Source organism: Argopecten irradians, chromosome 2, assembly GCF_041381155.1.
Source record: "Argopecten irradians isolate NY chromosome 2, Ai_NY, whole genome shotgun sequence".
Taxonomy (NCBI): Eukaryota; Metazoa; Mollusca; class Bivalvia; order Pectinida; family Pectinidae; genus Argopecten; species Argopecten irradians.
The window spans coordinates 52,100,624-52,118,264 of NC_091135.1; the positions used below are offsets into that span (position 1 = coordinate 52,100,624).

Below are 17,641 nucleotides of genomic sequence, written 5' to 3' on the forward strand. Positions count from 1 at the left end.
AGTCATATTATATTTTTTGGGCCTAATCAAGGACGTAGATAAAATCCCTGGTCTAATATTAAGAACAAAAATCAAAATAGGTAGAGAAATGATCGGAAAGTAACGAGACCAATATAACGGCAGAGGATATTCATTGTTTCTTGGCGGATGACAGTTATATTTCATTGACTGGGGTGGAGAATATCAGTTTTCACACCACGAGATGAAATATAACTGTTATTCGCCAAGAAACAAGGAATATTCTACATGTAACATTTTTAACATCTTCATTCTAAAGTAATTTCACTCGGGTGAAAATATCACATATATACCTTATATTTCACTCTGAAAATATGATATGGGGCTTGCGCAAGTCTATGACGTTTTACGCTCATTATAGTCACATGACTTATCACATGAGTTTAGTAAACCAGGAAGATGGCGGACGAGAGACAGCCTCTTCTTGTAAACAATCCGGATCCTCACGGATTGGGTAGTCCGCCTGCATATTCGGCGACACCAGGTAATGATACATGAATGTGTTTATGTTATATTACTTTTATGACAATATTATGTCAAGTTTGAACGGGTATAAGATACGATAATATTGATCATGATAGGCCCTATTAATTTTAATGTGTGCACATGACTGCATGATTGTTGTTCACATGTGTGTAGGCTTAACGTTACTGCACAGTGACATAGAGTGTACCTATATCGTTATCAAAACTGCCCAGACCCCACTCATCATACGGTTGTATAATTATAGTAGCCTAGATCTTATGACCTTTTCATTACATTTTTAACATGTATGTACACCTGTTTATAATCTTGATGTTTTGTTATGGTCTAAAATTAGTATATTATTTAAGCATTGAAGTCACTATTTTTTATTTCATCGGGGTATGAAAGAAATTTTATTTGCAAACTGTGTGAATCCGCGTAGCAGATTCTCACAAAAGTTTGCAAACAAAATTTATTTCATAACCGATAAAATTAAAAATTAGTGGCTTCAATGTTTATAATTAATTTTCCAGGCTACTGTATAAAATGATATACATTTACACGTATGATTTAATTTATTTTTTTCCAAGGGATTATTTTTTTCAAAATCAATACGCATCCTCAATGTTTCTATTGTGACGTCATGATAACGTCGGGTTTCCGCGCCATTCTCAGATTTTTTTTCATCGTGGAATGAAAAAAAATGAATAGGCCAATCAGAAAGCCAGAAACAACGAGAAAATTAATTATTTTAAAATGAAAGGACTGTCGGAGTTGTTACAATAACACAAATTTGTTTATTAGTCTTATAACTCAAAATCTCATAAGCAGAATGTCAGATACATAATATTAGATAGACAATGTATATCGGAGTAATCTGCAATGTACCAGCACCAGTAAAAAGTAATCTAGAGAAACATAATGAATTACAGGTAATCTTTTTAAGTTTTCCACTATCAGAGTTCCGTCATCAAGTGGTTTTTTTATTGGATATGAAACCAAAAAATTTAAGCAGATTAACTGATAATGGTCGTCTATAGCAACAGACTCCTTCTTTGTCTATGTTGACAGGCAGAGGGATCTCCAGTTTATAGGCATTTTCCCTTGGCTAACTACATTTAAGTGTATTCTTTTAAACATGATATTTTTGCATCAATACAAAAAATAAACATTATATCATGGTTTTCCAATTGATTTTATTTAATATGATTTTTGAAAGCATAAAAATTGGCAATTTTACCTGCTTTTTCGAAAATCAGACATTCAACACCGGAAGTGCATTTTGTTTTATGAATATATAAGTTAAAATGTTATTTTTTCTTTCCAAAATTGTACTCAAACCATCTGAAAATTACTGAACTTTTATAACATTTCAAAGTTATTCTGCTGTATTTAACTATTTGAAAGTTAAAGATGCTCCACCGCCGACAGAGCATAAATGATATTCATTATTTGAACAATAATTGGTGTTCAATCGTGTTTATGTAGGTCTAATTAACACAAAAATAATATATATTTTTTTCATTTTGCCTTTGGTGCATGCGCAAACAGTACTTAATTCCATATAGGATATAGTGCGTCAGAATTTTTTCGGGTTGCAATTAATTATATTTTATATTTTTAACTTGACATAAAATTAGAAGCTCAAACTTTTCAATGGTGGTAATGGTGTAAAGTAAGAAATTTTTGTAACTGAAGAAAAATACAAAATCGCTTGCACCTGTTTTTGATAGTGAAAAAATACCATTTGTCGGCGGTGGAGCATCTTTAATCTAAAACCTCTGAAGCCCATACAGAGGTACATCTGCCGAACGTAAAAATGGCGAAGTTGCCAATTTCTATGTTTGATTTTGTAATAGCGTGTCCCCACTCCCGGGACCAGCGTCAAGGGGACGTCAGTTCCCAAAAGGTGTGATTGTATAGTTTTGATTTACAATCCCCACGGCACCGGTCAGCAGACGAATCCCGAGAGTAGAGACACGCACACACGGTGAGCTGATTACAGACAGCTCAATTCCAAGTTCATAAGGATGTGGCGGAGCAATTTAATTACATGTCAACAAACACATTGTATAAGGTTAAATGGAGATTTATTATACTAAGTAATAGATAATATACAGGTAAACAATAACAAAGTAATAATAGAGAACAGAAGTATTTACAGAGAGTACCTAACGATAACACTAGCCCCCACAAGTTCCTACCGAGAGCCTAGCTGATGACCAACACCCCTTCCTATTCCCTCCCTCCTCCCAGCTAACTCCACAACAGCCCCACTCCCAAATCTACGTTTAACACCCTAAGTGTCCTAACGCAAGTATGTACATAGGTACGTGTGCTGTTATCAGCACTGTGTGGCAACTGTTGTCAGCGCCTGGTAGGGGGGGTGTCTCCCCCTGGCCTGTAGTCTCGAGGGTAAACACCAAGTTAACCTAGACTGCTCAAGGATACAAACGAAAGCCAAAGCCGCTATCACAATACACATATACATAGCCCTACCCTACCGGTGTCATATCAAACAGATAGAAACAATGAAAGGGACCACAGCAATTATGGCACACACACTAAAATAATTAGCATCAATATATAAGGCGAGTGACCTATATTCCCACATATGTTTCTGATAGCAATGATTTCCCTTTCTGCTACTGAATCTTGATATGTTGTCAATGTTTGGTCAAAAATTCAAAAGTATTATAACAGCTACCAAAGAATGATAACAGAACTAGATGGTGAATAGTCATTATATTCCATACATGTGCGAGAGTTATGCATAACTTTTTAGTGTCTTATCAGTCTTACATCCAAATGCAGGAACTTCTTATAGAAGCTGGCCATGGTCTAAATCTTAAGTACATGTTGACTGGCAGAGAGACTTGTTTGGATGCTTATAACCACTGAATATATATATATATATATAATGTGTGAAATTTAATTTTTATCATAGCATATTTCTCTTTTTCTTTTGAACAATGCAATGAAGTGACAGTGAGAAACTGATTATAAAGGATACATATGCCAAAGACATGACGAAATGTCAATGTAAAGGTCATTAAAAACGACTGCCTCTGATGAATATGTCCTTTAAAGAGAATATGACATGTATCATGTTTGACTGGTTACCAGTTGAGTCACTAGATTCTAGTAGAGTATCGAAAACATTGCTAAAGTCTGGTAAGCTTGATAAGTTTCAAACAAGGGGAGATAATCTAGAATTAGAACTCTGCTGAAAAATCTTATCAAGAACTTAGGCTAAGGGCTTGGTGGCCATGCATACAGTTAAAGTATGGGGTTGAGGGATATATAGCAAGTCTCTGGTTTCCCGATACTTGTCTATTTCCCGAGGTGGAACAGAGGGAATTAGGCAAGTTCGTGGGAAACCAGAAACTTGATATATCACTCAACCTCATACTTTAAATGTTTTAATATACCGGTGTATATAAAAGCTATGATACCGGTGTATATAAAAGCTATGATTAGACTAAAATGTATTTCTCTTATATGTGTTTTGTTTTGCTTCTATTCAAACTGAAGGATATAATTTGATTCTGCTATGATTTCTCCACTAGGCATAATACTTAATTTATAAACATGTATTGTTGAAATTCTGAGACGTTAACCACTTACAGGTAGCCTAAACATGTACATAACAACTGTACGTACATGTACATGTAAAAGATATTGTCCTCTGATCCCATTAACATTTTTTACAATCCTCTCACTTACACGATAAACATGACATTGTGTTTGGTAACAGTTTCCTATCGATACTAATGTCGTTTGATTACGTTAACGGAGATGACGTGATCGGAAACATGACCCGCCCACCTCGAATCTGATTGATTAAACAGAAATAGCCGAGTCCTGGTGTGTGCTAGCTTCTGGGTGTGTGTTAGTTCGAAACTAACACACAGCTGAGCGAGGGTTTGGGAAAAAGTAGTGAATTAGTCATTTTAACCAAGTAACTTTTATATAGCGTAAATAAAGTAGGGGTATATTAATCTATAGTGTCATGTATGTATCTTTATATAGAGTTGTCAATTAATTACCTGTTAGAATGTATGTTCATATACACTTATATATTACTATAATGTTATATGTTGAAAAAATTCAATAAAAAAATTTGGACTCTATTTTTGTCCATTTAGAATAACATGACAATGTTTTATAAACAAGAGGCCCAGAGGGCCTGTATCGCTCACCTGGTTTTTTGTTAGTAATTATCACAAGACTCTGACAATTAGAAAAAGAGTAGCCTAATTGACCTTTTTGACCTCGCATCTATTGCCGTTTAAGGCCCCGGGGGTCAGCCCTATCATTTGTACAATTTCAAATCCCAACTCTATAAGGATGCTACCATTGCATTATAAGTGCTCTTCCATTCTTAGTTGCAGAGAAGAAGTCGTTTATATGGAAATAGCTAAATTGACCCCTTTTGACCCCACCCTTCAGGCTCCCGGGGGGGTCAGCCCCATCATTTGCAAAATTTTGAATCCAAACCCTATAAGGATGTAACCATTGCATTATGAGCGCAATCCCATGTTAAGTTGCAGAGAAAAAGTCATTTATATGGAAATTGACCACTTTTGACCCCGCCCCTCAGGCCCCCGGGGGTCAGCCCTATCATTTGCTCAATTTGGAATCCCCAGCCTACAAGGATGCTACCATTGCATTATGGGTGCTATACCATGCTTAGTTGCAGAGAAGAAGTCATTTATATGGAAATAGCCAAATTAACCTCTTTTGACCCCGCCCCTCAGGCCCCCGGGGGGTCAGCCCTATCATTTGCACAATCTTGAATCCCCACCCTATAAGGATGCTACCATTGCATTATGGGTGCTATACCATACTTAGTTTCAGAGAAGAAGTTGTTTATATGGAAATAGCCAAATTGGCCCCTTTTGACCCCGCCCCTCAGGCCCCCAGGGGGTCAGCCCCATTATTTGTACAATTTTGAATCCCCACCCTATAAGGATGATATCATTGCATTATGGGTGCTATCCCATGCTTGGTTTCAGAGAAGAAGTCGTTTATATGGAAATAGCCAAATTGACCCCTTTTGACCCCGCCCCTCAGCCCCCCCGGGAGTCAGCCCCATCATTTGTACAATTTTGAATCCCCACCCTATAACAATACTACAATTGCATTATGAGTGCTATCTCATGCTTAGTTTCAGAGAAGAAGTCGTTTATATGGAAATAGCCAAATTGACCCCATTTGACCCCGCCCCTCAGGCCCCCGGGGGGTCAGCCCCATCATTTGTACAATTTTGAATCCCCACCATGTAAGGATGCTACCATTGCATTATGGGTGCTATCCCATGCTTGGTTTCAGAGAAGAAGTCGTTTATATGGAAATAGCCAAATTGACCCCTTTTGGCCCCGCCCCTCAGGCCCCTGGGGGGTCAGCCCCATCATTTGTACAATTTTCAGTTAGTAGCCCATAAGGATGCTACCAGTCAAATTTTATTGAAATCCGACCAGAGGTTATGGAGAAGAAGTCGATTGTTGACGGACGCCAGACGACGGACGACGGACGCCGGACGCTGCGGTATCCCATAAGCTCACCTCGGTCCTTTGGACCAGGTGAGCTAAAAATTGCAAGAAGTAATAAAACATTGAAGGGATTGATATTATATTTTGTTGTAATTTTTTTTTTTTATTTCAGTTAAAGTAATGCTGTATTGGGCATGCAGGACTATTTTAAACTTGCTGTAACTGAATCAGTTAAATTATTTTTTCTTTGGTCATTTTAAATAACTGATGTGAAACAAAATGATGCATATAGATTTAAATCCTTTTCAGTGTGCGACATATTTCTTACAAATTTCAAGTGTCTCTGTTTGAATATCAATTATTCTGCAAAATTATCTGTTTCAGGTCCATCAGGAGACAGTGTGACTGTTCCACCGATAGGCCCTGATGAGTTACCTCCCCCTTATACCCCCACAGCCCAGGGGGGCATTCCCATGGTGAACTGTAAGGTGTGTCAGGCACTCATAAACATAGAGGGAAAAACAAACCAACATGTTGTTAAATGTACAGTGTGTAAAGAGGCCACGGTGAGTTATCTCCCCTTTCCATACTCGCTCCATTATATTTCTCATTTCGAAGATAGGTAAAAACTGCAAAATAAATACACAAGATCATACTTGTTTTGTGTGTTAGAAGGAAGATTTTGGATACAGACTTTTATGTAATAAAGCAATTCCTATTCTTTCATTGTTATCCCCTGCGAAACTCATTTGAGGGGGATATTAAATTGAGTCCGTCCGCCCGTCGGTCTGAGATTCTTTCCAGGCTATAACTCAAAAACCGTTCAACACAGCTCCATGAAACTTTCTGTATATTTCAGACATGTGTCCTAGTTGTGCCTTTTGCTATTGCGGACCTTTCATTTTTGAAAAAATTTCTGTTACCAAGGGAACTCAGTCCAAAAAACCAAATTACAGTTTATTTTTGTTATTTCTGTTATTTTTTTTTCAGTTTTAAAATACTCAGATACATTTAAAGTTATACTTTGACCGTGATGTATTTGGGTTTTTATACCAACTGCGGGGAGGGGGGGATAAAGGAATAATTATATCAATACCCAACAATGAGTCGCAAAGCATAGCATTATCTCCGGCGCCCGCAGTTGTTTGGAAGTAAAGGAATAACTATATCAATACCCAAAAAGGAGCCGCAAAGCATAGCATTACTTCCATTGTTGGGTGATGATTGTGCTGAAGATGGTAGGTGTGTTCTGGAAGTTAGTTATAGTAATTTACATTTGTTTTTATTCTGAAATTTTACACATTTTTTACATTATAGATATAGGATGATGATTGATTGCGTAACTTCATGTACGGTAAATTTAGCTTCATGACTTTGATGTTTGTCAATATTTTTTTATCAGCCAATCAAAGCGCCTCCACCTGGTAAAAAGTATGTGCGATGTCCATGCAATTGTTTGCTGATTTGTCGAAGTACAGCTCAAAGAATTGCTTGTCCTAGGCCAAACTGGTGAGTCAAAATATCTTCATCATTTATACATTATTTTCGATTTATAACATTGTAGGAAGCAATCAATTCATATAGATAATTAGATACCAGTAAATCTTTCTGAATGATTTTGGGTTTGTCCTTTCAGTCGTAGAATCATCACCCTTGGAAATATGATTTCCACAGTATCAGTGCGGTCACCAGGGACCCAGAGAATCCGGTGTGCCCATTGTGGGGACATATATTTGGTAGGTATTTTCAGTATTTAAAAAATGACACCCATAAAACAAAAATCCACCCAACAAAAGTCTCTGTTGCTGTAATTATTTTTATCAAGATTGGTTTTGAATATATTTCCTTTCTTTCCTTAGAAAATTTGTGTTAAAAGTGACTTATAATTACACCACTAGTCTCTCGCCTGTAGGTTAGGGCATCAGGCGGTCAGTCTCCTTCTCTACCACCAGAAACCGGGTTTCTGAGGGTGCAAAATACCAAGATATCAAGATCAGATATTACATTCCAAACTGAGGAAAGAGGAAGTCTGGAATTATCATCAGTACTCTAGTTTAGGTTGTATAGTTGTAATAAGAGATCTATACTACATTGTGATATGATGACGGTACTTACCTTAAACATCTGTTTTACAGTTTAACACTTTGGGGAGCAGCCTTCTAGCCAGATGTCCTCACTGTAGGAGTGTGTAAGTAGATCATCTTAATCCTGGTAATCTATTGTCACATCTTTATCACAATATGATTCTGACCTACATCTTAATCCTGGTAATCTATTGTCACATCTTTATCATAATATGATTCTGGCCTACATCTTAATCCTGGTAATCTATTGTCACATCTTTATCACAATATGATTCTGGCCTACATCTTAATCCTGGTAATCTATTGTCACATCTTTATCACAATATGATTCTGGCCTACATCTTAATCCTGGTAATCTATTGTCACATCTTTATCACAATATGATTCTGGCCTACAATCCTGGTAATCTATTGTCACATCTTTATCACAATATGATTCTGGCCTACAATCCTGGTAATCTATTGTCACATCTTTATCACAATATGATTCTGGCCTACATCTTAATCCTGGTAATCTATTGTCACATCTTTATCACAATATGATTCTGGCCTACAATCCTGGTAATCTATTGTCACATCTTTATCACAATGTGATTCTGGCCTACATCTTAATCCTGGTAATCTATTGTCACATCTTTATCACAATATGATTCTGGCCTACATCTTAATCCTGGTAATCTATTGTCACATCTTTATCACAATATGATTCTGGCCTACATCTTAATCCTGGTAATCTATTGTCACATCTTTATCACAATATGATTCTGGCCTACATCTTAATCCTGGTAATCTATTGTCACATCTTTATCACAATATGATTCTGGCCTACATCTTAATCCTGGTAATCTATTGTCACATCTTTATCACAATATGATTCTGGCCTACATCTTAATCCTGGTAATCTATTGTCACATCTTTATCACAATATGATTCTGGCCTACATCTTAATCCTGGTAATCTATTGTCACATCTTTATCACAATATGATTCTGGCCTACATCTTAATCCTGGTAATCTATTGTCACATCTTTATCATAATATGATTCTGGCCTAGAGTTATTCATTTCCATGATTCAGTGCTAAATATGATCATTATTCACATATTCGATCAGAATAACTTTATTTGTTCAGACGGGAGTGCATTTGGTCTTTTTAATTAATTTGCTTGCATGCACACAACTCTTTCATATGACTACAGTTTCATAATGCTGTGCTTGACAATTCACAGAAGATAGAAAGATAGAGCTGATGGAAAAATACAGTACAGTGTGGTTTGAAGTTTTAAATAAGAAGAATGTTACTTTATCTGTAAAGTTTTGTTATGTTTATGTATTGACATCTGCAGGTCGTCTGTGGGAGCAGAGTATGCCAGGAGAAGGGCAACCATCTGCTTTGTTATTGGACTGATATTTTTGGGAGCTGGAATCGGAGTTACGGTAAATATTGTCTAGTTATTAAAGCTTCTGAATGAAGGAATGGACAAGATTGCTATTTTGTACCTGATACCGGGTATACCTGATCTACATGAAAAGATACAGAAATAAATCAAATGATATCAACTACTATATTGATCAAGCTTGTCAGACTACAAGGTAACATGTCAAGGTTGAAACAATAAGTTCCATATTATTCATAGAGCATGCAGGTTCCTCCATACCTTTTTGATGCTGTGAAACAGCATTCTTAGGTACAATCGGAGAGCCTGTGCACATCAAAACAATAAAACCACTCCGTGATGAAATTTAAAAGTTGTTTTGTTCATTTCACGTAATACTTGATGGTATGAAAAAATAAAACCCCAATATTCAAAACCACAGACATAGAATTTGTACATACGTATACACCATGGATGGAGTGTTTTAAGTGTTCAGTTGGGACTCTATGATATTTGTATTACTCCGAGAACACTGGTCTCCCAAAAATCAGGAACAACGCCTTCTTCGCTGTCTTCCTCCACGACAGACTTTCGGTGGATTTTGGATTGTGTATGTTTATCTTAATTTTACGTAATTCATGCTAAATATCGATTATTTTACTCAAATGTTAGGAAGGTAACTTCAAAAGAAAGTTCTTATAACGCTTATAAAGTTTTTTGTGTTGGTTGTATTGAAGAACTATATCTGAGATATTATTGCGCAGTAAAAGTTAATAGTCTCTCACTGGGAGTTCTGTCTTTTGTTTATCGACAACTGCGGTATATTGAAAGGGAAGAAGTACCAAATCTATCAACATAAACTTACAAAATATAATGATAATATAGATCTATTTATGTACAAGCAACTTAAAGTGACAAATGAATTTATATTGCCATGTAATGTACAGTAGCCTTATGAAGATTTGCTAAAGTCAGATGTATTGCAGGAAGTTTTCTTGATGATAGCATTCTTATGAATTCAAAAGAAATTTGACTGTTATAAGTAACCAAATGATGTACCCTTTACTTGACAAACGTATATGGCCATGTTTTATTATAAGTCAAAAGGCGGCAAAGGAAAACTCATGATAAATGTTCTGCACGATAATATCTCGCCAACCAGTTACTATTAGGCTTACGAAGACTTGCTAAAGTCCGATACATTATATGAAGTTTTCTTGATGTTAACGGCTAGCGTTCTTGTGAATTTAAAAGAAATCAGAGTGATATACGTAATGAAATAATGTATCTATTATTTGGCAAAAGTATCTGGCCATGATTTATTAGTCAAAAGTCGTCAAAGCAACCCATGTTAGTTTTCTAAAAAGGAAACAAAAACATATCCTGAAATGGTAATATTTCTAATGTTATCGTTTTCCAAAAATATTCTTCAATGTTAAGTGACGAAAATGTTTACTTATTATTTTTTTGTCTTTGAAGAGACATTGATGAAATTGATAATTTAATAAATAAAGATTTATAAAAAAAATGATACTCAGATTCTGAACGGTTTCATTGGTGTTATAATCGTTATTTCAAAAATAATTTAGAAATAAAATTTATTACAGTTATCTCAGGATAATAAATTATTCAACCTATTGTTCTTGAAAAACTTCAAATAACATAAAATAAATATGGTATATCGTAAATAGTTTTTATTAAACTCCGAAATTCAACACTGCACACTTATGTATAGTTTACTAAATTCTATACCGGTATTAAAATGAAAAACCAATTTCTTTATTCCTTTGTTTGAGTCCTTCATTCACAGCATCTATGAGTGGCCTTGGCACTTTGATTTTTAGCTCACCTGGCCCGAAGGGCCGGTGAGCTTATGTCATGGCGCGGCGTCCGTCGTCCGTCTGTCCGTCAACATTTCCTTTAAATCGCTACTACTACTAGTCATAGAGTTCTGCATGGATTTTAACCAAATTTGGCCAGAAACATCCTTGGGGGGAGGGGAACAGAACTTGTATAAATTTTGGCTCTGACCCCCCGGGGACAAGAGGGGCGGGGCCCAATAGGGGAAATTGAGGTAAATCCTATAAATCGCTACTTGTCCTAGAGTTCTGCATGGATTGAAACCAAATTTGGCCAGAAACATCCTTGGGGGAAGGGGAATAGAACTTGTATAAATTTTGGCTCTGACCCCCCAGGGACAGGAGGGGCGGGGCCCAATAGGGGAAATTGAGGTAAATCCTATAAATCGCTACTTGTCCTAGTGTTCTGCATGGATTGTAACCAAATTTGGCCAGAAACATCCTTGGGGGAAGGGGAACAGAACTTGTATAAATTTTGGCTCTGACCCCCCGGGGACAGGAGGGGCGGGGCCCAATAAGGGAAATTGAGGTAAATCCTATAAATCGCTACTTGTCCTAGTGTTCTGCATGGATTGTAACCAAATTTGGCCAGAAACATCCTTGGGGGAAGGGGAACAGAACTTGTATAAATTTTGGCTCTGACCCCCCGGGGACAGGAGGGGCGGGGCCCAATAAGGGAAATTGAGGTAAATCCTATAAATCACTACTTGTCCTAGTGTTCTGCATGGATTGTAACCAAATTTGGCCAGAAACATCCTTGGGGGAAGGGGAACAGAACTTGTATAAATTTTGGCTCTGACCCCCCCGGGGACAGGAGGGGTGGGGCCCAATAGGGGAAATTTAGGTAAATCCTATAAATCGCTACTTGTTCTAGAGTTCTGCATGGATTGTAACCAAATTTGGCCAGGAACATCCTAGGGGGAAGGGGAACAGAACTTGTATAAATTTTTGCTCTGACCCCCTGGGGACAGGAGGCGTGGGGCCCAATAGGGGAAATAGAGGTAAATCCTATAAATCGCTACTTGTCCTAGAATTCTGCATGGATTGTAACCAAATTTAGCCAGAAACATTCTTAGGGGAATAGGAACAGAACTTATATAAATTTTGGCTCTGACCCCCCGGGGGCAGGAGGGGCGGGCCCAATAGGGGAAATAGAGGTAAATCCTATAAATCGCTACTTGTCCTAGAGTTCTGCATGGATTGAAACCAAATTTGGCCAGAAACATCCTTGGGGGAAGGGGAATAGAACTTGTATAAATTTTGGATCTGACCCCCTGGGGGCAGGAGGGGCGGGGCCCAATAGGGAAATTTAGGTAAATCCTATAAATCGCTACTAGTCTTAGAGTTCTGCTTGGATTTTAACCAAATTTGGCCCAGAAACATCCTTGGGGTTAACAGAATTCCTATAATTTTTGGCTTTCACCCCCTTGAGCAGAAAGAGTGGGGCCAAATAGGGGAATTAGAGGTAAATATTCAAATTCCTTCAGAAAAGAAACAATGAACCCTCTGGGCCTCTTGTTTACTTAACATTAGATGGATTTGTCTCCATTGTTGTAAGTGATTGGGGAATTACCCCTCTACTTAACTCTTGTAAAATTGAGATTTTAATGTAAGAAGAATGAGTCACTGTAATTCATCAGCTAGTTTTTTTAGTGGGGATGGGGAAAGGGTTGGAATTAATGACTGCGGAACAATAATCTCTTTCATACATGACCATCCTTATTCAAATGACCAATGCCTCTCAGACAACTGGTGTTCTAAGGCACTGACATTACTATACAGTAAACTACCACCTTTTTACAAACACCTTTCACAACCTGACCAACAACCTCTAAAATATGGTCCAAAGTCAGAATGATCTTTCTAACAGCCCTCTTGACATGCAACAACTGTTATGTTCCCATTAAACCAGCCAATGCAAAGCTATATAAAATTGACATAGTTAAGTCATATACCTCTGATATCTTCAATTCAAATTTGGTAGTAGGAGGCATTATAGGGAAATGTCATAAAATAAAAATCATGATTATTTAACAACACCTTATCATTTCATTTGTAGGTTGGTACCTATGAGTTGGCGAGTAAAAGTGGTGGTATCTACACAGTGTGGATAGGTAAGCGCTATCTCCTTGTAAAAATGAGTTCAGAAGAATCCCTGAGGATTTTAACAAGTTTACAAACAAAAAATAAAACCTGATGAAAATAAAAAATAATGACATCAATCCTGAAATGACAAGCTTCAGTGGTCACTTGGTTAAAGTATGTGTAATTTTGCTTTTGAAGTTCTAGCCCTGTATGATGTTATTATGGTTGTACATGTAATATATCAGTGAATTAGTGTCTTGTTAGTATAACTGTTGAATCTTACTTTCAGGAGCATTCCTCACTGGTCTGATATTTATAATGAGGGGGATATACTTCGCGGCTATGAAAGTCAGCAATGTTGTGGAATCAGCCGCGTAAAACACCTACCCGATACTGATCATGGAGGAAAAAGACTACGTCACAGAGATACCATTATCAAAAATCTTCTCTTTGAATGGTGATATATAAACAATGTTCAAAATTTTCTATTATTATAAAAACATCTTTTACCATTTTTTTTTGCGGTAATTACTTTGGATGCCATTTTGATATTGTGTTTTTCACTATGAAGTTTTTTGATAACAGATATTTATGATCAAGGACAAGAAACAATGTCTCTTAAGTCTTTACAGTTAAAAATAAGAAGCATTGAAATCAAGACAAGTGTCACAGTGTTTTTTTCTGTATCTCAAGGGATTACCTAGTTTAAATATGAAATTTTTCATTTTTATCATGAAATACTATGTCTACCATATTTCATACTTAAATTTCCCATGTTCATAATTTCAAAATTTAGTGCATTCACAAGATTCTGTATAGAAATGAAGAATGAAAAAAAGTTCTAAATGCTAATCATGTGATGCTTCTGTGGTGAAAAATGATGAAGTAAGAGGACAGTTATTGTTTTTCACACCCGGATATTTATACCCCCGTGTTTAGGTGTCATTAAGCAGATAATCTGAAGTTGCTTATTATTCTTGAAATACATTTGCTATTCAATACACGGTACATAAAAACAAATCTTGTCAATGTTGTAAAGAGCCAAAGAGAGTTTATGGTAATAACTGAATTGTGTAGGTACATTGTGTGTCGGTCAAAATTACTGTGGATATAAAATCTGGGTTTTTTTTCCCTGTAAATGTCTCTCAAACTGTAAATGTTTTATAAGAACAAAATTTTAAATGTTCAGATAATTATTGTTAATACAATGTCAATCGCTAACCTTGATGAACATGTTAGTAAATGTCCATCAATACATGTACTGGATTTTTTGATGGTTGATGATTTATAATGTGCAGAAATTAGTCTTCATTAATTTAACAATACATACTAGAAGTAAGTTGTTGAAATATAGTTAAATGATAGAGAGAACTCTTTGTGAGAAGCCTTATTTGTTATTGTGCATTTGCATATTACAGGGTTATCTGCCCTTGTGGAGTATGTATTGATTGAATTAATTTATGATACCACAAGGGCAGATAACTATGTAATATGCAAAAATGGAATAAAGGTTACTTGAAGATGTTTATCTAGTAATTCTAACAAAGTGGTGTGTTTAGCCTATGGCAAGTATACAATATACTGTAGTTGCTTTTTGTGTTTTTGGTGCAATATGATTGATGTCCGAGACATCATATTTGTTTGTTTGTTGTTGTTTTGAAATTATCGAATATGTCCTTCAAGTATATGTGAGCAAATATTATTTATTTAAAGGTTGATTTTAACACTAAATCATGTACTGCTTTGTATTATTTAGGAAAGTAGAGTTAAAACTTTGTATTACTGTGGTATAAGTCTTCATAAGCCTTTTGTCTCCATTAAAATGTTCTAACATTACAAAAAGGAGAATACTTTTGTCACAAATTTTTGAACATGAATCAGTGCTATGATAAATGTACTTATACATTGATTAGAAGATAATGAAAATATTTGCTATATCCGGTTATATACTTAGGTACACGTGGTAGATGATCATGTTTGAGATGCACAATTTATTTTGATCAGTTCATCTTGTAAACTTTACATAAAACCTGCCATTCTAATACTCCTATGATTTCCTAAGTACACACATGATTTACAGTGTTGTTGTCATGGTGTTTGGCTTATTGTTGCTGTTGTTATGTATATAATATAAAATGTCCTCATACAAAATCAGTCGCTTCAATGTTGATGTATCTACAATAACGCGAGTGTGGCTATTGTATTATAGTGTGCAAGTTATAATTAAATTTATTACAAATTTATCATTTGTGTGTAAATCTTCCTTATAATGAGAACAGCGGACAACACTAATATACAAATAAATTAATCAAATAAGACTGTGGAAGTGAATTTTACAATGTTTTGAAAATCAAAAACGTAAAAATATACAAGTGCTTTAACTGTAAATAGGGTTCAATGTGATAAATAACTGAAATTAAAGAACAAAAGAGATTTATGTTGACAATGATTTATGAGGAAGATTTACTGTGCGAGATGAAGACTATGTAGTGGGCTCATTATGGCTGTGATTGTACAGAATATGAAATATTCCGTGTACTAATATGTTTACTAAGATACCTATCAGATCCACTTATGTCCAGTTCTGAGCCTAACTCGATTTACCCTCTTCTACTTTTAGAACCTACCTTCCGATTCTCGATTTGTAGCTCTTCTGCTTCTCGAATTAAGCTCTTTCATCTGTGACCTAGAAGATCTTTTCAGAAGGCAAATCGAGTTGGCCTCTGTCAATTTAGCTCTTGTAGCAATGTTGGTTTATCTTTTTTTTTTTTTTTTTTTTTTACAGTACAAATATTTTATTCCCCCAGCTGTGTATGATATACATTTGTGGCATTGCAACAAATGTATATACACATCGGTAATTTGGTGAGAGCTGCCAGGGTTGGGGTGCCCTGGGGTCAACTCCCCGAACAATAATGTCCTCGCACAGGAGGGCTCTCGCACTGCATGCATCAATTAAGCTCTTTCATCTGTGACCTAGAAGATCTTTTCAGAAGGCAAATCGAGTTAGCCTCTGTCAATTTAGCTCTTGTAGCAATGTTGGTTTATCTTTCTTGAGCACAGGTGTTGATTGTTAATGTTACGTGAGTTTACATTATGATGTTTTCCAAGATGAGGTAGTGTGTCGCATAACAAAATCATGTTGTTATGACATATATTTTGACCTTTGACCCACATTAAAGCATTAAGCTTATTCGACTGTATCTCTTCTATTTTAATACACAGGAACTTTACTTTATTTCAAAAGCAGGTGATCAATGTTTTATTTACATTTTAAAGCTTGTCTTGACTTGTATATTATAAAAGACTTGAACTTCAAACTTAACGTACAGTATGAATTCTAGGTGAGGTGATGTGTTGCATATCAAAACTAGGTCTTTGTGACCTGTATTTTGACCTTTTAGTTACAGTCTCCTAGGTTAGAAAGTACAGGATCTTCCTACTTATATAGGAGCCTTTCGTATACTGTTCAGCTAGGTTAGAATTTACTCCTGCTATCAGGATCACAAGGAAACCTCAATGCAGATCGAGACAAAAGGTCATGGCAATGGCTCCCATATGTATAATGGTCACCAAAATATCCAACGCCCCTCTTTAGAAACTTTTTAACCCATAGTGTCAAGAACATGACATCTGTGGGATGTTGTCTATAATGATCAGCATTTCAATCCATTTGTTTCTGTCTCATCTTTTTGAGGCATGGTTGTCTTCAACGTTCAATAATGGGCTAGTAATCAATGGGTCATGATTAGGCCTACCACTGTTTTGCATTCTTGAACAAGATATTTAAATGCTCCAGTTGACCCCAATTAAGGCATAACATTATATTGTTTCAGATTTCTAGTGATGAATATGCAAAATTAATCTTATCTTCTTCTAGAAGATTTAAATCAATGACAAAGGCTTGTTGTGGTTTGTGACCGGAATTGTCACATGTGAACTGTTTTACCATTATATATCCTAAATAAAGTGCTTTTATATGACTAAATGATCAAGCGCTTATTATTTCTATTGGTCTGTATGTCATTCCGTATCTAGTCCGGATAACTCCTCCTAAACTACTGGACAAATATAGAGGAAACTTCACAGTAATGATGGGGACCGTGTGTATGTCATCATCGAATTTAAAGGATGACAAATACAATAGTTAAATGTACTTTAGTCATTGCAATAATTGTACAACAGCATAAGGTTGTCTTGATCATCACTAACCAGGGTGATCCATCAGTCTAACTAGCCTTCATAGGTTCTGGGTTTGAACC

At 36.1% G+C, this 17,641-nt stretch overlaps 1 protein-coding gene across 1 annotated transcript; it reads left to right on the top strand.

Annotated features, from left to right (window-relative positions):
- Positions 1-360: 360 nt before the first annotated feature.
- On the top strand, positions 361-17,367 carry LOC138315884 (type 2 phosphatidylinositol 4,5-bisphosphate 4-phosphatase-like). Its single transcript, XM_069257201.1, has 8 exons — positions 361-502; positions 6,363-6,544; positions 7,381-7,487; positions 7,615-7,714; positions 8,114-8,166; positions 9,406-9,496; positions 13,354-13,408; positions 13,669-17,367. The coding sequence occupies exons 1-8, from the start codon at positions 418-420 to the stop codon at positions 13,755-13,757; spliced, it is 762 nt and encodes a 253-aa protein (XP_069113302.1). The 5' UTR covers positions 361-417; the 3' UTR covers positions 13,758-17,367.
- Positions 17,368-17,641: the final 274 nt, after the last annotated feature.